This window comes from Misgurnus anguillicaudatus, chromosome 9 (genome assembly GCF_027580225.2).
Source record: "Misgurnus anguillicaudatus chromosome 9, ASM2758022v2, whole genome shotgun sequence".
Classification (NCBI taxonomy): Eukaryota; Metazoa; Chordata; class Actinopteri; order Cypriniformes; family Cobitidae; genus Misgurnus; species Misgurnus anguillicaudatus.
In genome coordinates this window covers 37,049,832-37,073,633 of record NC_073345.2, presented here as the reverse complement: position 1 = coordinate 37,073,633, position 23,802 = coordinate 37,049,832, and the positions used below count along the sequence as shown (strand labels likewise).

Here is a 23,802-nt window from a genome sequence, read left to right as displayed (position 1 = left end):
AGTCAGTTAAAGCCTTTTTGACGTTACCACACAATACATGTTATGAGTATGTCTCTTCAAGATGTGGTTTTAATGTTGATTGAGACATGTGACATTTTTATAGTCAGACATAACAGTAGGCCATCATAATAACTGACTGTTAAAATACCACTTGTTAGATTGTGTCATGTACTGTAGACTGTACTGTACTGTACTGTACTGTACTGTACTGTGTTGTGTGTGTACCACTTTTTAACAACATTTTTTTTATCAGTGATTATGTTCTTTATGTACTATTTCAGTAAAGTGGAGGAATTTAATCGAATCATAGACAAACAATTGAAAAAAGAGGGGACAGCATCCAGTTGCTGCTGCATACATCACAATGTGTGCTTTAAATATTTAATATTTATATTTATCTCTCTCTATTATTATTTTTTATCTGCTCAGATGTGCTTTATTGACATGAATGTTTCAAGAATCTTTGATCCTGTTATGAACAGTATGCAATACTAATATGAACATTACCTAGATTAGATTGATATAATTTTATACCGTATATAATGTGTGTGCTCTGTGGTGACTAAGATCTTTAAAGTTTGAAATCAAAAATTAAAGAGTTGTTGAACGTTCAACTAAATGTTCCTGGTTTCATTCATTTCTTTATCTTTCTCTCACTTAGGAGTCAGTGAAGACGTGGTCCATGCAGTTCTTATGTTGTTCATGTCATGAACAAATTTGGGTAACACTTTACAATAAGGTTAATTAGTTAGCATTAGTTAACTACATTAGTTGCATGGACTAATAATAAACTGCACTTATTCAGCATTTAGTAATATTTGTTAATGTTAATTTCAACAATTAGTAATACTTGATAGTTAGTTAATGAATTGTGAACTAACATGAAAAAACTATTAAAAGCTTTATTTAGCTTAATAAAGGTTAAGGTTAATAAATACTGTAACAAATGTTTTGCTTATGGTTTGTTCATGTTAGTTAATGAACCTTATTGTAAAGTGTTACACAATTTTTTGTGTGTGTTCAAATTCAACTGTTGCAATATATAATTTTATAAATACACACATTTTAAATCTACACCCAGAGTCATCCTTGTGTATTCCCTTTGTACTTGAATTTGTGATTGACTAAAAAGGCTAAAGTACACGATTCCTTGTTTATCTTACTCGATGAGTTATTAAATAATGCAACGTAGAGCCAATAATTACTTAACATTCCTAAAAACCAGATTTAATTTCAATAAAGAAAGCAGTATTTTGGTGTAATAAACCTTTAAAAACATCTCAAACTTTAAAAGAAGTTTAAATTGGGTGAAAATACTGCATAGGTGGCACTTTTTTCGAGTAGCATCTGCTGCACCACCAGAGGCTACAGTTTCGCTAGATGGCGCTGTTAAAAAAACGAGGGTCCTAAAACTGTGGTCCTGAAACTGCGGTCCTGAAACTGCGGTCCAGCCTCCGCTTGTGCAGACAGATAATGTTGGAAATAAGAGCAAGGGGAAAACAGCACAAGCATACAAAACAAATAAATATGAGCAGAAAATATTAGAGAGAAGAAAAAAAATTAAAAAATAAACAATGAAAACGTCATTTTGTATGCAATTTGGATAACTTTGCATACGTTTTTCAGTTTTGTGCAATATAACTTTCAAACTGTTTAAAGTTCTGATTTGCGCTTATTATTATTTTATTCATGCATATTATTTTTTAACACGTGACCTCAATACATTAGTCGGGATATTTATTCCATACGTTCCACCTGATTTCCAGTGTATGCCAGTGTATCCTCAGAGTGTATAATCTCCCTCTATTGAAAATTCGGTGGTAGGCAGAGCCATACACATTTCAGCCTTCAATGGACGCGTTTGATTGGTTGAAGGCTTTCCTGCTCAGCGATTGGCTGCACCTGATGTCGGTCAAACTCGAGGCGCTTCTGATTGTCTGCAGGTGTGACGCAGTGAAGTTTTAATTAGCTAAACTCCAGCAGAGTTTATCTTTGTTGATATTGTGTCACCTGTGCAAGTTTTAGGTAAGTTTAATATATGATTTTTGAAGTTTAGTTTATATTTAGTCGTACATTTTGTAACTTTAATGTTTGTGTGCATGTAGTGCGTTACATTAATAAGGCATGAGATTGTTAATAATGAGAATGAGATCGCATTCATTTGCTATATTATCATCATGGTTGGTAGTAAATAGTTAAATTAAATGGATGATTATTTTTCAGTTTTTATATTATACAAAAATATGTGAAAATGTAAACAGAAGCGAATGTAATTAAATCGTCAGGTCGCGTATGGCGTGGTCACGGTTTCAGTCATGCACATGGCAGCTCTTAAAAACATAATACTGTATAAACAACCGCTTGAAATGTGTCATGTAGTGATTCTAGTGTTGTTTTAAAAGTAATACTGTACAATAAATTGCAGCTTGCTGTGTTTCGCCATCGTAAATTGGCTGTAGGACATAAACGTAATTGACCAGGTGACGCGTCATTCCAGCTGTTATGGTTTTAGTATGATTCAGAAATATTTTATGTAACTGTAATCTTAAATCAATATTTGTATTGTTTTGTCATAAAACACCAACCTGACACTGCTTTACTTGTTTCTTCTGTTGATGGTTTAGGCCATATAACGTTATATTGTTTTATATTGTTGTGTTAATTATTTGCACTTTTCAAACATATAAACATGCCATTTACATTTTACCATTTGCTTAAAGGCGGAGTCCATGATGTTTGAAAGCCAAATGTTGATATTTGAAATCACCTAAACAAACACGCCCCTGCCCCAATAGAATCTGGACCTTCTGTTGATAGACCCGCCCCACACATACGCAACCCGGCATTTGATTTGATTTGATTGGCTATAAGTGTGTTTTGGTAGTCGGCCCGTCTCCTTTTCCAACGCGTTTTTCAAACATCGTGGACTCCGCCTTTAATCTGACGTGGCAGACGTTCACCATACAAAAATATTCAAACGTTATGCCATAGAGCCTATTGTTTATTTAGAAATGCATCTGACAAAATTGTACTAATGTAGTATAATGCAAGTAATATTTATTAGGACCATATACTCCATGTGTTCTTTGTTTCTAGTCAACATGTTGAGAAAGAGGAGAATTAAACCTGAACAGGATGCCAAAGAGCATGTGTTGTCGGGCAAAGACAAAGCCTTCATTGAGAAACAATACATCAACGCATTTAAAGGTATGTTGTGCATCACACACAATGTTTCTCCATTTATAATTTTAAGCACATGTTAATTAGGCAATTAAAAAAAATAGTATGTCAAGTACAGTTTATAGTTTACAAAGACAATGACTGTTCGACAATCTAAAACTAAGATCAGACATGGCTACGCTCAGCACGTCCCTGTGTTAGGGTGGCCATTCGTGCCAGTTCCGCCGGACACGTCCCGAACATGTTTTCGGGTTCGTTCTCCGGAAGTCGCATTGGTCGACCGCATATGTCATCAAGGTTTAATATTTCGGGTTTAATTAAAGAAAAGCAACCGTTACATTTCAAGGTAAGAATTAAACTACAATGATTGTATGTCTTCAAAGAAATAAATCTTAATTTTCTAATTTATTTTAACTGAAATGTGAGAACCTCGATGACGTATGCGGTCGAGCAACGCGACTTCCGGAGAACGAACCCGAAAACATGTTCGGGACGTGTCCGGCGGAACTGGCACGAATGGCCACCCTACCCTGTGTATATGCTTAAACGCATTGATATTTAAGATCCCATTCGCATTACTATGGTTACAAATTTACATTAACATTCCCCCAGCTAATATATGACAAATGAGAGCTGTTCCGTTCTCTTACATCTTTGACAGTGTACTCTCCCCGAAGATGCGTGCATTGTGAGCAGGCTGGTTAGGTTTGGTTTAAAGGTTTTTGGGCACTTTTGAGCAGGTCTTAGCTGGTCATGCTGTGTGACTTGGCTAAGCTGGTGGCTGGTCTTTTAGCTTGGTAAATCTAAAAGCATGACCAGCATGACCATCTTAGAAAGTTCTTAAACTCCTCTAAAACCAACCTGCTACTCATGCTTAACCAGATAAAACATGGCTGGGAGACCAGATAAAACCAGCCAACCAGGGCTGCGTTTTCCCAAAAGCATCGTTGCTAACCTGTTAGCAACTTAGTTGAATGGCAATGGGAAATTGCATTGCAACCAACAACGTTGCTGCTAACTATGCTTTTGGGAAACGCACCCCAGCTTAGGCTAGCTAGTCCAGTGTTTCCCCTACCATTATATAAGGGGGGCGCCCCGCCCTCCTAACGGCTCGACCCGCCCCCCTTGAAGGTCAAGTATATTTTATTTGATTTTCTTTATAGCGCCACATAACAATTTGTTATTTTATTAAACAAACTAAATAGCCCTCAAGTAATATGTTATTTATCTTATTTTAACGATGGCATGTCTTTTTGTCTGTGTTTGCGCGTTTAAAATTATCCAATTGAGTGTGCACATTTATATTTTACTGTTCGGCTTAATTCACTGAATGCGCGCTCTGTCATGTTGCGTGCAGTGTACGCCTCATAACTGAAAAGGTGACGATGTTTTCCCACACGCACATTCTCTCCCTCTCTATCATGCTGTACAGTAGCTATATGCTATAACTCTGTGTAACAGTAACAGTGTATGCTGTCATATTTCTGAATTTGCATCGAATTGTCTGCGCTATTAGGCTACGCGACCAGGGCTTGACATTAACACCCGCCAAATGCAGGTAGATTTCGGCTGTGGCGGGTAAGACAGCCAATCCCACTAGCCACTTTTGGCTGGTTGAATATGTTTTATTATTGTAGTTTTCTTAAAAGTTATGCGAAATTATAAACAATGCGCAATGACACTGGGAAACTAAAACTCCCATGAGCACTCCCTGCACCCACCGCAACGTACTGAGACGCGCGCACGATGCAGCGGAGGCTCGCCTTCCGGACCAAGCGCTAACGTTTAGAGAGAGCGCAAAAGCTGATGGATTTGTGAATGCACGGGACGCAGTCTGAGCGCATACACGCACACTTTGGGAAGGATAAAACAATTGCATGGAAGTGACTGAAGAGATTTAAAGTGCGTGCACACTCTCTGGGCAAGAGCGGAGAGGATTTCATAGCGCATACCTGAATGCACACGTCCCAGTTTTGTCCGAAATCAAAGGAAACCCACAAGTTGAGAGGTTCGCGCATCATTTTAATATAGGATACTTTGTGCAAAAATACCGTCCCAAAATTTGAGACCGCGCGTACAGTCCGCGTACGACAGTGCATGCGCGTGAAAATATTTAGACAGGGCACTCCACTATAAACAATTATTCAAAGGATATAGACAGCATTTCCACACACACTATCGTTTTTCTTCTTTAACTTTTACTTCTTCCAAGAACAGAAAGCTGTGGAGCATGTTTGTTTGATTCCTGTTCTTTGTTGTTTGTTCTAAACTGTGTTTGCAATGGTGGATCAGTTACTTTTCTTCACCTATCCTAATGTTTTAATGTACTGTAAATGTCGCCAAATCAGTGCTGCCCTGACAGCCTGTTAGACTAATAATTTAAATAAGAAATCATTTGTATTCCGTATAGTGTCGAACGCGGCCATCCGCGTGTAGCCGCGGGGACTATACTCGGATAGCTGCAAGGACGCGTGCGCGCGCGAGCCGTACGTGGAAAAAAGTATACCCCGGCCTTAAAGGCGGAGTCCACGATGTTTGAAAGCCAATGTTGATATTTGAAATCAACCAAACAAACACGCCCCTACCCCAATAGAATCTGGACCTTCTGTTGATAGACCCGCCCCACACATACGCAACCCGGCATTTGATTTGATTTGATTGGCTATAAGTGTGTTTTGGTAGTCGGCCCGTCTCCTTTTCCAACGCGTTTTTCAAACATCGTGGACTCCGCCTTTAATACCCTTTTCGACGTTTGCCATTTAAAGTCTTAAATAACTTTTAACAGAAACCATGATCAAGCATATAAATTTTACTGCTGTTGTTAATAAATATTTCAAGAGTTTGTCTAGGGTTTTTGTGTTTATCTTTTTAGTTAATCTTCTACCCCGCGCTACACTGTTAATATGTTAATTTAAAGTTAATCTATTTATGCCTTTCTAGCATGTTTTTCATGCACCTAAATATATGATATGATCTATACTGATATTAACAGCTAAATAATGTAGTCTTAACTTGGGTGGTCAGTCTGCATTTGAAAGTCAATCTGCATCTAATCTAGCTAAATCGAGTACAATTACTCAAAGTCATTTTAGGATGCCATAGTCAAGTTTAATCATATAAAATGTATTTTACCAGCAACAAAATTGTGGCCAGTGAAAATGCTGAGTGGGTAGTAACTTTGGAAAACAACTAGCCACTTTGGCTGGTGAGCAAAAAAGTTATTGTCAAGCCCTGTACGCAACATACAATAAAACTCACATGTGAAATAAAAAAGCTCATAGCACAAAAAGACATGATGAGAAAACAGCAGTAAGGCTTCAATGTAAATGTATGGTTATTTTGTCAGACAATAGACATCGCCAGTGTGTCGTCATCATGACGTATTCCCAGTGGTGAACACAAAGCATTTTACTTCGACTGGCCTGAAAAGTCCGCTCCCCTTTTCCCTCTCATAATGGGAGAGGGAGGGTGTTACTGTGCCAAGTCGAAGTACTCCCATAAGTGCTATTACGCCATACAATATAGTTCCTCTTTTAAATCCGTTTAGAAAAGCGCTACGTTTTATTTTGTACCACCAAACTTGCTCGTATAACTACTACTCGTCTTAAATAGGAAAAACGTTGATGTGTTTGGTCACATCAGGTAATAACATATTTTAATATTGAAAATAAGTAGACTATTCCTTTAATGTGTTTATTTTGGTCTTATAGGAAGAGGTGTTTTTGCACTTGAACACATGAAACCATCCACATTTGTTGTGGAATATCGTGGAGTATTGTCTCAAAGTAAATATGTTGATGACATTCAAGGCAAGTACTTGTTCGATTTCACATGGAATGGAGCACATTATTGGTAAGTTAGCTTTTTTTATCAGATTCAAAGCAAAGAATTTACAGTAATAACTTTATTTTATTATTACAACAAAGTTCAGCTTTTCCTCCAAATACCAAATCACCTTGCCATTTTGTGATCTAGAAGGACAGAAGCTTTGCCAGGGATTTGATATTGGGATCATAAGGTGATCATGACGGTGATTACTAAGGGGCCGTTCACATTTCATGTTTCTTGCGTGTAAGTTATTTTACAAGTTATTTAAATTAGTTTATGTAGACGCGCGGCGTGCCTGCTCAAATAGGAAGCGACCTGTGATGTTTTCTTTATTCCAGACATGTCGGCCTTGCAGTATTATCGGCTTTTTGCAATATTTACATTTTTCAGAATGACATGTCTCCATCCAATCAACTTAACCTTTTACTTATAAACATTGTTTAATGTAAGTGTATTATTCCATGTATACTCAGCTGATCAAAATTGTACAGCGATACTCAGAGCTGTATGATCTGTCAATCACATTATTGTGATCACTGAGGCTGTTTCTCAATATGCGTTCTTCAGCGATCTTGCGCCCTCGTGTTCTCGCTCTACGTCATCATTAGCCGTCGAAGTTCAATTCCAATTCTCTAGAACGCAAGTACAGAGGACGCATGAAAATAGCCGGATGTGTTCTTGATATCGAGGATGCATCGAGTGCAGACTTGCGCGCTGAAATCGCTTTACGCCCCAGAAGTCATTGCGGCAAAACAATGGCTGAGGAAGGTAGTGGTATGCACAGCGCACAAGAGTGAACGTTTGTTTGTAAACATTTGGGGGTTGTTTCCTGGACGGGGATTAGTTTAAGCCGGGAATAGGCCTTAGTTTAACTATGAAAAATAATTATGAAATATAACTAGTTTTAACAAACATGCCTTACTAAAAACATTACTTGCGTACATTTTGAGGCAAAACAAAGGGCACTGATTTATTTTAAGATATGTCAGTGCAAGTTGTTTTCAGTTTGGACAGCTCTTACATTTATTTTAGTCTAGGACTAGTCTAATCCCTGTCCGGGAAACTGCCCTTTGAAGTATTTCCTGACAGGGTATCTAAAATATTTACATATTTGCTATTACAAAATGACATCATAAAAGATAATGTATATAATAATGCAGAGAATTGTATGTTCGTCACTTTATGAATGTTGCGATGTTGAATCTGGAGAGGTCAGGTCACCAACAGGAAGATCACACACATCTCAATTCTCAAATGCAAGTCCGTTCTTTGCGTTCTTGGAATTGAGAAACAGCCTCTATCTATGGAGAGTGCTGATCATGGTTGCTTGGCAACAGCAGACGCTACAGAAGCGCAAGAGCCCGAGCACTTTGGATAAAAGGAAGACTGTGGCATGTTCGAGTTTTCCCTGTGGACTTGTGAAATGTGAATGGCCCCTAAGGGAGGTTATTATTTTTCAACCTTGAATGGACAATAATAGCTTTACTTAGAAAACGTATTGTTATTAAGCAAAGATAACTGTCACCATCTCTATTTGACAATAGGTGTAATAGACTAGACTTAGCCTAACTTGTCAGTCATAATCTTTTGTTTTATTAAATTCATAGTAATAGTTTTCTGCATTTTTTTTTATAGCATAGATGCTTCAAAAGAGGATGGATCGCTAGGACGACTGGTGAACGATGATCACAAAAATCCAAACTGCAAAGTCAAGACGGTTGTTGTTGAGGGAAAGCCACACCTGTGTCTATTTAGTCTAAGAGACATTTGTCCAGATGAAGAAATTACTTACAATTATGGGGATTCCTCTTGGCCTTGGCGTTCAGTAGTGAGTTTCTTTCTCTTGAACTAAAATGGCAAACATGTTGTGCAGTGTGTCCAGATTTTGGTTTATTTCTTTGTTTTTTATTGAAGAAAATATTAATAAATGTGTTTTTCCATATCTACTGTGTACACTGCATGGTAGAAGTTGAACGTGCTATAGATATTTAAACTGGTTGTTTATGTATATAGACTGTTTCATTGGACGTATATGCGTTGGGTTCCTGTCTGTGTTTGTTTATCGGTCTGACAACAAATACCTTGTGGCTAGATACACTTGAGCTATGGTTTGAACTAAGGCAATTTACTTATTTATTTAGCTTGTTATCAGAAATAATCTACTCTAGAGGTACGTTGTTGTGATTTAGTTATTGGAAGTTAAGTTTGGGCCTCAAAAGCCTTTATGTTGTTGCTGCAGAAATTGTCTACATAAAGCATAATTTCTCACCATGAATATAGCCTTTTAGAATCTGACATGGCATTTAAAGGGACACTTCACCCATTTGCATTAAGCTGTGTATAGTTAGAAACCAAGTCATGTTTTTGAATGGTCTTGCATCATTCCCTCTGTTTCCCCTGAGACAGGAGAAATATGGATTTCAGTGTTTCACTTCCTTCTTTCAATGATGTAAAATCATCATTTTGCATCATTGAAAGAAGGAAGTCCAATATCTTTGTAGAGGGGGTGAGACTACAAACACCCCTTTTCTCTGTCAAATAGGTACCAAATTAGAAAATTGTTATATTTCGACTACAAATGTGACCAGTCACGGAAACTAGGGACACAAGTCGGCAGCGCAAGTTTCGAGATAATGAGCAACAAAGTGTTTATTTTCAAAATTTGTGAGTTTTTTGTTTTATTGCAGAATCTGTTAGTTGAGATCACGAAGAAGCCTCTCCATGTTTGAGAGAGCAGTTTTTGTATATTTAAAAGCGTATATTTTGCGGTTGAAATAGGCTTGTTTTTCCGGAGATTCTAGCGTGCAGCGGGGGGCGTCATTGTCTGTGTGTATTTACATACTGTATAAGCAGCTTGGTTTTCGCTCCCGCCCGCAAAGGGAACAGCGTGACTACTAAATAAGGATAGTTTGCCCAAAAATGAAAATAATGTAAGTAATGACTTACCCTTATGTCGTTCTAAACTCAAACGACCTCCGTTCATCTTCGGAACACAGTTTAGGATATTTTAACGCGATTTAGTCTGAGTTAGGGTTAGGTTAGGGTTAGGTTAGGGTTAGCGCATAGTTTAATAAAAACATCATCAAAGTAGTCCATGTGACATCAGTTGGTCAGTAAGAATGTGTTAAAGCATCGAGAATACAGTTTGGTCCAAAAATAGCAAGAATTACAACTTTATTCAGCATTGTCTTCTCTTCCGGCTTGAGCGTGAAGTCACGTGACTGTAGCTCCGTGTCACTGACTTTATGCGGCGCCGCAGTCGATGATGTCAAAGTACCGCGAGAGCTCTTTAAGAAATCTTATGGAGTAGTTTAATTCGACCCGCTCTCGCGGTACTTTGACGTCAGTTCTTGCATCACAACATGAAGACTTACACATACACAAAAAGTAGGCTTGGGAATCGAGAATCGAGAATCGATTGGAACCGGGACTAACTTTGCGATTTTCCCGGAATCGTTCAAAAGTTTAAATTTCGATTCCTAGTTTCGATTCACAGTCCGCCGACCGGAAAAAGAAACCGCTGAACACCAATGAAGAAGCGTCTGTTTCCTGCATAGGCACGTCGAACGTAATAAAGCACCTCGTTCATTGAGTAGAAATAAATGTGTGCCCCGTCTTTGACGCGCTGCGCCGACCGTCCTCTGCTGCCTCTTCCTCGGTCTCTGACCCCCAGCTTGGCACCGCAGTGACTGCACTGCAGTCCGTATCAAGTAAGTAAAACAATACATATACAATGAGGGCTCGCTAAATTTCAAAATCCCTGGTAGAAAAAAGAAACGCTAAAACAATGTTAGTCTCTGAAAACAAAAGGACTTATTATTTTTAAATTACTTGAGTTCGCGCTTTTTGCTGAGCACAAGAACAAGCGCAAACTTGTGAAGAGTGGACCCGGAATGCAGAGGAGCGCGCATCTCAGATGTGAACACGAAAGGAATAATGGGTTTAATTATGCTTTCAGTTTCACTTATTGTTACTTGAGGATAGTAATGACTGACAAGACGACGCCGTACATACTGCCTAACAAAATCTGAGAGAATGCAAAAACATTAAAATATTTTTCCTATGATAGCCCGACGGGCAGAGCGAAGATGCATTTTGGTAACCCGACAGGAATTTGCAATAGCCCCGGGACGTCGGGCTAGCAATTTTGCGAGCCCTGAAAAGAATGCAGACCTGCCAACCTTTACGCATTTTGCGTAACAGATACGCATTTAGACACCAAACTACGCTGCTACGATTTGTCACTTCAAAATACGCGAAAAGCCTTTGATGGCTTTGAGTTAAAATGTATGTACATTTGCGCACTAGGTAACTCGTCTATGAGTGTTACCGCATTGGGCAGCAACCTGTTGGGAAAAGACGACGTCGACCAATCATAGCGCTAGTTTTAAACTCTTCAAAGCGGAGAGCGGGGAGCCGTCGAAGCAAATAACGAAAATAACGAAATAGTTTTTCATCTCGGTCCATCTTCATACTATTTAACAAGGGAGGATGGTTCTAAACATCGTTTTTAAAGGTAAATGGGCAGGGTGTGGGAATTGTGAATTGCATCTATTGTAATAAGCCTGCCAACCAGGGGCATCTAGACCCCTTTTAATGTTGCACGTATCCCAGTGTATCTGTTGTACCCAGTGTACTGTGTTGTGCCTCAAGTTTAAGTTTTTAGTTTATTTGCCAGTATATTCATTTACATTGTTAATCGCGGCAAAAAACTGAGCTATATGAGCTATATGAACAGTAATTCACGCTTGTAAACGCGTTGCAGTCCCACAAGACAAACTGGCGCGAGCACGCAGAAATCGATGTCCGCGAGCAGAGCGTCTACTTTTCAGAGCACTCAGTTGCCGCTCACTCAGAAGAGCATGTGATGGCACGCGAGAAAACATGACGAAATAAAAGTATGTTTCTAAATAATATCAATCTTATTCTTACTCGATTGTTACTGGCTTCTGGCTCCTGTCGATGTACATCAGATTTTTTTGTGCAGAGCAGGGAAATAGAAGCAGAAAGTATAGATGATGAGGGAGGTAAAACGAACTATATGCTCAGCCAGTCAAAACCGAGGTTTGCATTATTGCTGAGAAAATCAACTCATGTTTGTGTACTGTTCTGTATTGTCAGATATAAAATGACTGTTTAGTTCACTAGATCTACTTTAGGACACTACATAAACAGTTGGCATCACTGCTGAAAAAAACAGTATACCAGCAAGACCAGCATATGTTGTGTTTTGTTGCTGGTTTGCTGGTGACCATCAGCATAGACCAGCTAAATTCTCATGATGGTTTGGTGCTGGTTTAGCTGGTGGTCATCAGCATACCAGCACCACCAAGACCAGCATATGTTGTGTTTTGGTGCTGTATGCTGGTGACCACCAGCTAAACCAGCATGGGAATTATGCTGGTTTATGCTGTTTTTTCAGCAGGTTTAAACACTGTGCAGATAATATACACAAAACGATCATCCACATATGTTTTTTTTATTGTAGTAGCGGCTTAGTAATGTTATTGTAAATTTGTGTAAAAGATTCATTATCATCAGTACTGTAGAATGCAAATCTGCTAACATGCCATTTATGCATTAAAACTAGGGCTGTCAATAGATTAAAAAAATTAATCTAGATTAATCGCATGATTTCATGAGTTAACTGCGATTAATCGCAAATTAATCGCACATTTTTATCCATTCTAAATTTACCCTAATTTAACACTTTTCAGGTTTTTAATATTCTAATCATATATACATATATAGATGCTTTATGCAAATGTATGTTAACAACAGCCTGTTTACATTTTAACACAATCACCAGCCATTGTTTTGTATATGAATTTTCCTTTCGGAAAATTTTCTTTCTCCATTTTTGTTTGCTGCTGCATCATTTGTGACCTGTGCTGGCAAGTTGAGTCGGAATTAGCAAATTTTAAAAAAATAGTTGTTCATATTTTGACATTCTCTATTAAAACATAGAACAATGCATGATTTTTTTAAATATAACAAAATATGACAGAACTACACGTGTTTGAAGTTGAAAGAGTCAAATTACCACAAACATTTCCACATCCATACATTATATTACCACATCAATACCTTAAAATCACTGGTAAAACTAATAGATTTAGCACACACAAAGCAAAAACATCATCAATGTATGTTCAACTTTTTTTCCTTTTGTTTGATTGACATTGAGACAGACTGCTTAAAATCTAAGTGATCTAATATAATGTTACACATCAGATAGTTTTACCCAACAGTTAACCAAACATTTACTTAAAACATAACAGATTATAGAGCCTACCTGCGTGAATTCTTATCAAAACAGATATTTGTAAAACTGTAATTTTGTGGAGATGTCTATATATCCGGGTCGCGCACTCGCGCGTCTGTGTGCACGCGCTTCAGATGTCAGTTAGTCAGCGTGAGGAGATCGCTTTTGAGTCTTGTCGCTCTTAATAACTCTTTAACATTAATCAGGTACCGAACTTTATCTCTCTTAATGACTCTTTTAACATCAAGCAAGTCCTGCAGTCTATTTTCTAAGTCATGCATAAAAGCGAAACCAAAATGAATTGAGACGCATCTTTGTACAGTATTAGATTAAGCATTAGGAGGACGGTAACGTTACACCTCTCAGACGTATAAATAAAGATCATATCAGATGTCCAACGAGCATTTAGAGCATTGGATTTGGTAGACGATTTGCTTAATGTTCTTATTTCTATGAAAACCTTTTACTCATTTAGAGAAAGTCACATTTGTCTGCGTCTCTGTTCATTCAACTATGGGCTGGACCAAGGGTCAAACAGAAATTGCGCGTTGCGTTAATCTCCGTTAATAAAATTTGTGGCGTTAAAATGAATTTGCGTTAACGCGTTATTAACGCGTTAATTTTGACAGCCCTAATTAAAACATATTAATACTGTTCATGTTAGGTATGTTAAAGAAGAGAGGTTCATGTCAACGTGCCTGGTGGAATATAAAGCAAGGATATAGCATGCTATTTGTTGATTCTTTGTTATTTATAATGTCCCATGTATTTAAGACATATGCCATAGGCGTTTTTGTTAAATAAGCATATTTTTGGGGAATGCCTTTTCATTAAGAGTTCTTCATAGCCTACTTGTATGTTGAAAGACTAGATATGGTGGTGAGTGGGAACTATGCGCTTAGTAATAAGTTGTAGTGATAAGTGAGCATGTGAACTCAATCACTACTGATCAGCAAATGTGCCTGACCTCGCGCCGCGCCGCTGCGGTAAGTTGCTACTCACAAAAATTTTCCAAGGTTGGCAGGTCTGAGAATGCCTTGCGCCAACATTGAGCTAACAAATTAGCCCATGTATTTTTTCATAGACAATTTACGAGCTAAGAGTGCGAATGTTAGTAAGCCCATCAATGGGAGCACGGTAACCGGTACCTGCAGCAGCATCATACACTCATGTGTAAATGTGTTTCCATGAGGTTTTCAAAAATAAAGCTCTCTTGAGGAAAGTGTACCCCTGTAAAAATATATTCATAATTTATAATATTTATATTCAAGTTCATAGATTTGATATTTATATTGTAGTTGAAAACAGCCATGTGAGAAATGAATAGTAAAGTTCATAAAAAGTCAAAAGTTTATAAAATTTAAATTGATGAAGAAGGTCATACTATTTCCATCAGAAAGACCATTGGTTAGCTAGCTCATTTAAAATATACTAAACATTTTTGACCCTGCCTCTTAAAAGAATCGGAATCGAGAATCGATTGGAACCGGAATCGAAACAAGGAATCGGAATTGGAATTGGAATCGTTCAAATTCAAACGATACCCAACCCTAACAAAAAGTCACATAGACATTGTTGAATACGTTATATAATTGGCTACATGTTTTGTCTATCAATATTTTCAATGAAGTCATTGGCTGCTGGAGGAACGAGCGAGCGATTGGTTTCATTAAAGTGTAATATCATATACAGTGCTACATTTTGCTGTTGAGAACGGGTTGTTTTTGTCGAGATTCTAGCGTGCAGCGGGGGGCGCGGTCATTGTCTGTGTTTATTTACATGCAGCGGCTTTTGATACTTTAGTTATGGACCCGCCCCCCAAGGGAACAGCGTGGCTACTTAAGCAGCACTTTGACAGGCTCAATCTGATATCATTGATATCACAGTGCAAACTTCGGAAATGATAACATCCACAAAGACACTGACAAAGAGAGGTGTGCCCGAACAACTTATTTCATTGGAGGGAACAAGATCTGCAAGAACAGTTTTCTGTTTCTTATGGGGTGAGTTTCCATAAACATTAAAGTTTGTTGTTTTTTGTTCATTGTAAGAACACGTACACGTAGACCTTCACATTTAGTGCAATTGTTATTAGCTAGCTCGGGTTTCGATTGCCAAAACCCAAAGTTGTTGTTAACTCAGGACTGTGGTTTCGATTGCCCCCATTACTATAATGAGCTTTTAGATGGCAGTGTGAGCATCTGCTATTAATTTGAATAATGCCTGAATTGACCGATGTTAATGACTTAGCTCACGTATCATGTGTAGCTCATGTGTAGCCGTTAAATGTGCATTATAAGTCAAAACTTAAAATATTTTTACGTTTTTTTAATCAGACTTAAACCAGGTCTAACCACAAACTTTTACAGTGAATTAACAGTAAAAGGTATTGGTCAAAATTTAGATGGGGGAGCTTTACAGAGGGTATGGCTTATCTCAATGAGATGTAAATGAGCCCTATTGTCCCTCCCAGCAGCTGAGAGGGGTGAAAAAGCACAAACTTTAAAAGCCGTTTTCTCAGCATTAAGAATTTTGGAGTGCCTACCTTCAAATGGCCACAACTTCTCCAATTCTTATCAGATTTCCATGTGTTACATATCGTTGGAAAGCTTAGAATCTGCACTTTCAGGATCTGTGAATAACTCAAAATGTCCCAGATCCGACTTGTGTCCCTACTTTCCGTGACTGGTCACAAATATGATCCACTTTTAATAAAGATTAATGTTTCCACGGGTGAAATGCTCCTTTAAAAGAAAAAAAGAAAGAAATTGCCTATATGAGGTATTATGGTGATCACTTGGCAAACATTGTTACTGAATGTTGCTCTTGTCTTTCTCATATTTATAGGAATTGTGTGATGAGATATCGGTGGCCGTGGATGAATCCATTTGAGGGTCCTTCCTCATCAGGAAAAGAGAAAGTAAGTGAGCATATTTTCTTTCTTGACACTGACTTGATATTAGTTGTTGGAGTTTGGGGAATCATGACAGGCTGTTTTACCAAGATCCAAACTTTTGTGTAAATTAAGAAAATGGTGGTAAGATGAAGAGCTATCTAGGCACATCATCTCTATGTAAAGATGAGGGGTAACTTGTCACACCTAATCTAGACAATACCCTCTATGATGTCTACTGATTTTCATATGTTGTGTGTTTGGGGGGGATGGGCACGACCAGGGACGTGCACAGGGGGGTTGCTCAGGTTGCCCGGGCAACTGCCCATATGCCCTTCTCGACTCAAGTTGCCCTTCCGACGTGGAACATTTTTTACTTTTACTTCGTTTACATTGTGCAGCGTTCCTTCGTTACTGTATTTTAATTAATTACGAAATGTATATTTTATTTTTAAATTGCTGTCTCGTGTTTCTGAGGCATTCGCGAATTAATGACTTGTTTGAGTCGATTCCTTACAAAGCAAATGGGCCAAACTTTGAAATGGTTCGCGAATCAGTTTGAATGAATTGTTCAGATCGCTGCAAACACGGAATCGTCTGATGCTGTTTTACTCGTAGCCTATGTAGAAACACGCAGAATATAAACAGTTTTGGGTGACGTGGATATGAATTTACCAGTCTTTTAACTAAAAGCAGAACTTCACACATGTACCCGCCATTATATACGCGTGACCTGTTCGTCGTCAAACACAGTTAAACACGCGCAGCCTCCAGAATATCCATCGATGATTGACGTCTGATTCGCTGTATACTGTACTGTATGATGTAAGTGATTCTCACAAAACACACGTGACATGACAACATAAGAAAACATGAGTTTTGTCTAAAATCAGTTTGTATCATGTAAGTGTAAACTGTCAATGTCCTCAGACCATCTTAGGAGATTCTAACTTTATATATAGTGAATGCAAAACTCTTATCAGTTTACAGTCTGATATTTCAGCTATAAGCTACATCAACATTGAGACTAGAGTTAATTTGTAATGCTTGTCTATTCTGTGTTTGTATTCTTTTTTCTGTACTGTTTGTGTATGTTGCAGTTTTACACATAATGTATAAGTGCCCTTCATAAGTATTCTTCTGTTTGCTGTGGAGTCAAGAAATGTCTAAACATTAAAAGATGAACATGATACAAAAGTACAGAATCTGTCACATTATTTGTTATGGGCACTGAGCTGTGTCCTGATTGTTTACACATGAAAAGCATAAAATGTGTAGGATCAGTTTGATTCACTTGTGTGCATTTGGGTACAACACATAAGTCAGCATTTAATGCTGTTGTTCTTTGTTTTTAAAGCATGTATGTGTTGAAACTCAAAGATTAATAAAATGTGACATTCTAAACTTCTGACACACTGATATTTATCTTACCAATATCAGGTCTCCACAGCAAAAAGAAAAAGGTTGTCTTTACTGTTCTGATACTTATGGAGGGCACTGTATTGTGGGTGTGTGTGCGTGTGCAAGATTTATTTTTTCATGAGTAACTAGTAACTCGCTACTTGAGTATTATTTTCATTGCATACTTTTTACTTCTACTTGAGTAATTATTTCTTTACTCACTTGTACTTTTACTTAAGTAAAGTTATTGGCTACTCTTTCCACCTCACACCTTGACATGTTAGCCTAAATAATAGGGCTGGGCGATTTGACCTAAAATCAAAACCTCGGTTAATCTAACATTTGACATCGGTTACGATTAATAAACGATTATTTTTTTTGCCTCATAGTTCACTGACAAGGTTGGAAAGTTTAGGGCACACCTTAAATCAGCCTGCAATGCAATTATTCACATTTTTCCCAAAATAACTGCATTACTGAAAAATATTAAATAGACTTAACTCTTTGCAGATGTTGCATGTCATTATACAATTGATGAAACTTTCAGAATGGGAAGTTATGAACCAAAGAATCATACAACCCCCATGACTAATTATAGACATCAGATACATACATAATAAGTTGTATCCAGATAGCATATTGTAATGAGATGAGTAGGGCAAAATACATACTTGGACTGTATTTCTTGTATTCAATCCATTTTTTCTTAACTGGGCACTGATGTCTAAGACATTTATTCTCATCTGTAATGCTTTTGGTGTTAATGTAGACTAGAAGTTCTCCTGTTCTCTCTCTCCGTCATCTCTGAAGTGTCTAATTAAACTCACGCGGGTGCGTCTTTTCGCGGTTTTGAGTGAGTGAGATGTGATGACATTACCCGGGCTGCTTAGAGACCCATTGGTAGATTAAACTGAGCGCGTGTGCGGTAAAAACCCGATCGCGCATTCCGTATTTTTGTCACAGGTGCCTGCACATTCGCGAGTACTTCTTAAAAAAAAGTACTGTGCTTCTTTTGGGCACTAGATGATCCTGCTGCTCAGTTAAACAGTGTTTGAGTTCTCCTCCATGTTTCGCTGTGCCACTGACTGGACGGGGCGGAGTTACGCAACATCACACGCAGCAGTTTGTTTTTAAAGGGAAAGTATTAACAGGATTAAAAACCGAAATAACCTAAATGATAAAATAATGTCGGTTAGAGGTTCTGAATTTCGGTTTCGGTTATTTTTCGATTAATCGCCCAGCCCTACTAAATAATTAATTCAATTCAATTCAATTCAATTTTATTTATATAGCGCTTTTCACAATACTCAATTGTTTCAAAGCAGCTTTACATTAATAGAAGCAGTAAAAGCACAGAAAAACGACAGATAGCATAACATAATACACAATAGCATAAGCAGTCAAATTTGCTGCGGCTATGACGCGACATTATGAGCGAGCATATTACTAATGTAACGTCGAGAAGAAGAAGCTAAGTTAAGCCCAAGCAGGCTACCTCCCCGGGGTAAAAAACCCCCTAGGAGAAAAAAAACAAAAACCCCGGGTTGTTTAGCCGAGGAAATAAAAATAAAAGTCCTAGGAGGGAAAAACCCTTGGGAGATATACATGTATATACACGCATATAAACGGATAAGGAGCTTAAGCGGAGATTAAGCGGAGATTAAGCGGATATTAAGCGGGTCCTGCCGGTGGTCGTTGGTCAGGCATCAGCTGGGCATCACGTTGAAGGACGACCAGTAGATCAGAGGTGTGCCGACTTTCACATCTACCGGAACTGGGTCTGTTTGTCCCATTGTCCTCAGGGTCAATGGGACCCATGGACGAGACAGGGAGAGAAAAACAAAATCATATTAGCGTAGGGGCCGTTCACATGTAATGCAAGTGTCACACAGTGATGTGGTTTAATCAGCTTAGTTTCAGACAGACTAACTATTGAGGCATCATTGTTTTATCCACAGTTGAGGATTTTGCAAATTGGGGGCCCACTGCGACGGTATATATGGTAACTAAGGGTCACCAGACAGATAGCAGCTAGCAATCATAGCTTGCAGACAAGCAGCCTAGGCTACTATTTTTTTTTTGGTAGGCATTAGGCAAACACGGCCTATATGAAGGACTGAGAATAACAGGGTCTTTATTAAAATCACCAAACATAAGTTTTTTTCAGGGGGGTGCCCTTTTTTTAGGACAGAGCAACTGCCCCTAAAAATTCCTGTGCACGTCCCTGGGCACGACACTGACCTGAAATATAAGGACAGTGTTCCTCTATGAGGATGGTCACACACCCTATGATGTCTACTGATTTTCATATGTTGTTTGTGTTTGGGGGGGATGGGCACGACACCGACCTGAAATATAAGGACAGTTCTTCTCTATGAGGACAGTCACATTTTTACACATTTGATGAAATGTTGTTGGTTTGGTTGTGTGTCATGTTTATACACTCTAAAAATGGATGGGTTATTTTTTAACCCAAAATGCTGGGTTGAGTCTGTTGGGTTGTTTTGCTGGGTTATTTTTTAACATTTTAAACACTTTTTGGGTAGTTTCAGTTTTCTGGTTGTTGGGTTAAAACTGGTGGGTTATTATGCTGGGTTGTTTAAAGAGGCTCAGGTGCTTCGCGCCCTTGATGTTGAATGTGCTCACTGCTCAGCAACGGTCCACGTGAAAGAGTCACTGGAAGCAGTTGTTTCAAGGTAAGTTTATATGTTTTTGTGAACATTTCATGAATATATTGCGAGACAGCAACGTGTTAATTTATACAGACTAAGACAACGAGTGTAATTTAGAGGAATGACTACTGTTACCTCGGATCGCCACTTACACAAATTGACTTGAATAATCGTTCTTAGATGTTTAATATGGCATATTAATAAAATTATTAAAATCGATGCTACAAAATCCCCATCACACGGTTGATTTATTAACTCATTCTGTAAGCCTTTAACAAAGCAAGTCAAAACCGGAAATCGAGTCGACCTCCGCAACCCCACTTCGGCTTTTTGTGTCACACACGCGCATAGTTTACCCAGCTTAGCCATAGCGACACTGTTAACTTAAATTTAGTGACAAACGAGTTGCTTTCTCGTCATTCGATATGGAAAGACAGACCGCGAGCACTAGTTAACCTTACCGGCGGCGGATAATCACAGAGCCGGTGTCTACTGTCACTGAGGCAGGGACAAGCAGCACTCAATTCACTCAATACTGTATCAGAGAAGTTATGTTTTTAGCAGAGATCAGATGTGATGATGTTTTCCTGTTCTTTCTTTCTAGAGTGTGCAGAGTTTTAACGTCCATCCATTGATGAGGCTAGCAAGGACTTCATACAACTTCAGCCAGTAAGTATATCATTTAATAATTCCTATTTAAAATGTATTGGGAATGTCTTAATTATCTGCTGCATTTAGTACTGCAGCACTATATTATTTATAGTCAGATAACCTTTTTGTCAGTCTGTGTGGTTTGCAGCCTTTGTTGTTGGCACAACAGTTAAAGGAGTGTAACACCAAAGTCTTATGCAAACCGACAACAGGCCATTGCATTTTTGGAAAAAAAAACTCACACGTGGTGGTAATGCGGCCAGGGATGCAAAAGGAAGCATTATAATTTTTAAAAAATGGATAATTCACTTGGCCCACATGGTGTTCTGAATACTTAAATCTGATCATTCTGTTAAGACTACTACATTTTTTTTTCTGTTTTGTAGATTGCAACAAATGTGGTGGAATTTCTTCCCCGGACAGAATCCTAGAAACCCTTTCCTTTCGGCCTGGCCATGCCATGTAGTAGATCTCTCAATCTTTTTTCTCAACCAGTCTCTCTGATGGAGCCAATACGGAAGTGACTTAAAATGCAATTCGGCCAAGATGGCGACAGCACGCACCGCCTGCTTTAAGCTTCAAAAATGCTCTTCACAAACCAGTGGGTGACATCACAGACACTTCTTTCATATTTTTTTTTACAGTCTATGGTTTAAAGGCATTTTACCTGCTTGAAAATAAAACCCCAGGCAATGTTCATTTTCCAAATGGATGAATCGTCTCCTGTTCGAATCATTTGTACATCTTTGTTCGCAAGGAGTAACTTTAATAAATTAAGTATTTTTAAACTTAAAACATTTGTTCTGTTAAAAACTTTACACATCTATGAATAATTTTACTTTTAATTGAACAATTACATTGTTTCTTTTCTTACACTGCTGTAGTTTTGTTTATGTACATTTCAGTATTTCATTTATATACTGTAAAATTAAAAATTCTGTCTTAACTTCAAACAAATTGATTCAACCTGTCACATTGTTACTTCAATGTGCATGATTTCTGATATTTAATAAATATATTTATACTTGCTGTCATTAAGCAGTCCTTTAAATTATTTTGCAACTGCCAACTGTAAAAATGTAAGAGTTTGTTGTAGTGCTGCCGCGAATAGTCGACGTAATCGACGATGAAAATTTGTCGACGGCAATTTTTTTAGTCGAGGAGTCGCATATTTATTTTCTCCGTCTCAAACGGCCCACTGTAATTCTGTCTCATGTCTCAAATGGCTCAATGTAATTCACCTCCACACCAGTCTGTGCGCTGTGTGCGCCCTGCTGGTTAATCTGCTACGCTATCATCTTTCTTCCCTCTCCCCCTGCCTTCACTGCTTTAATTTTGAAAAATTGGCGGTGGCAGGTGAGTCTATGGAATTATGAGTCGGAAAGCTTCTGAAGTATGAAAGTATTTTAAGCCAAGTTGTGATCAAAGAGTGGTCTGTTACACCGTGCCAAACGTCGCTGGCTTATCACGGGAGCACAACGACAATGCATGAGCATCTCAAACGAAAACACTCGGGAGTTATTGACGATACACCCACAGAGAATAGGACAACGTAAGTAACTGTTATATGATTATTAATGAAACGGCGAGCTAGTCAGTACTGTTTTATTAACTCTTTTGAGAAGTACAAGTATCAGTGTTTGCTCGTGATTCCGTCACGGAATCAACACTGGACGCAACAAATCGATTTTTCATGATTCCCATTTACATTTTTATTTTACTATTTTAAACGGCTCAATTCATTGTTGCGAGTGTTCAGCGCGTCTCTCTCTCTCTCTCTCTCTCTCTATCACATGTTGCTTGCAGCGCCTCGACCGCGCGCGCCTCTCTCTTACGTGACAGTGAAAAGGTGGCAGTGTTTTTAATGTACTTTCTTTTTTGCGTAAACGTCAACATTCACAGATGTCTCTGACAAAGACGACTGATCGAGTTAACATGACTTGAAGAAAGATTAGCAGTAGTGTGAGTCTGTGTGCGAGCTTTCTCCCTCCCTATGATGCTGTATGCCGTGTTCTGTAGTCTATGTAACAACAACAGTGTATTCTCTTATATTTCTGAATTTGCACCGAATTGTCTGCGCTATATCACTCGCATTTAAAATCAAGAAATGGCTCAAAACACAACAACAATTAAGAGTAAAGCTACAATGTAAATGTATGGTGATTTTTGCATATCTAAATCAGGATTTTAGCAGCAGTTAAAGGAACAGCTGGTTGGATAAAAAACGAGGTAATGGGTCATGTTTAGTCACTATTTTATAGGCTACAACAGAACAGATAATATGTAAAATAGCATTCAGTTGTGTTAATGTAAATGTAAAGCTACAATGTAAATGTATGGTGATTTTTGCATATCTAAATCAGGATTTTAGCAGCAGTTAAAGGAACAGCTGGTTGGATAAAAAACGAGGTGATGAGTCATGTTTAGTCACTATTTTATAGGCTACAACAGAACAGATAATATGTAAAATAGCATTCAGTTGTGTTAAAATGCAATATAAGATCAAAGAGTAGAAGTGAAACATTTCATATTTCTGTTAAGCATCTACTTTGCACTGGAAGTTTTTATTATTATATTGTTTACATTGTAATTTTTTATTTGGTAACATTTAAGTTTTTCATATTGTTTATGACACCGGTGGGTTCAAAATAAAATGGACACAATGAAATAACAAACACTTGAGTTTTTTTAATTAGTCGTTTAGAATAGTCGACTATTCGAAAAATTAGTCGAAAGATTAGTCGTTAGAAAATTAGTCGTTAGTGGCAGCACTAGTTTGTTGTAGTTATTTTGCAGTCAAATAAACATTTATTTGCTGTTAACAATGGTCTTGATTTACAATACAGCACATGATAAAAATAACCCAGCAAGAATAACCCAAACCCAGAATATTAATCCCATAAATGGTTAAA

The 23,802-nt window shown here is 38.0% G+C and overlaps 1 protein-coding gene across 7 annotated transcripts in view; it reads left to right on the top strand.

Annotated features, from left to right (window-relative positions):
* The first annotated feature begins 1,932 nt into the window (after nucleotides 1–1,932).
* The window catches only part of LOC129435407 (uncharacterized), a 58,108-nt gene continuing 36,238 nt past the window's right edge, over nucleotides 1,933–23,802 (top strand). For 3 of the 7 annotated variants that reach the window (XM_073871662.1, XM_073871661.1, XM_073871663.1), the window contains exons 1-5: nucleotides 1,933–2,025; nucleotides 3,097–3,207; nucleotides 6,891–7,032; nucleotides 8,644–8,836; nucleotides 16,121–16,193. In XM_073871662.1, coding sequence (XP_073727763.1) covers nucleotides 16,131–16,193 — 63 coding nt within the window. In that variant the 5' untranslated portion in view covers nucleotides 1,933–2,025; nucleotides 3,097–3,207; nucleotides 6,891–7,032; nucleotides 8,644–8,836; nucleotides 16,121–16,130. Of the gene's footprint in view, nucleotides 2,026–3,096; nucleotides 3,208–6,890; nucleotides 7,033–8,643; nucleotides 8,837–16,120; nucleotides 16,194–20,113; nucleotides 20,264–20,843; nucleotides 20,909–21,276; nucleotides 21,492–23,802 lie in introns of all 7 variants that reach the window. The other 4 variants (XM_073871664.1, XM_073871665.1, XM_073871666.1 and 1 more) reach the window with 4 other exon arrangements.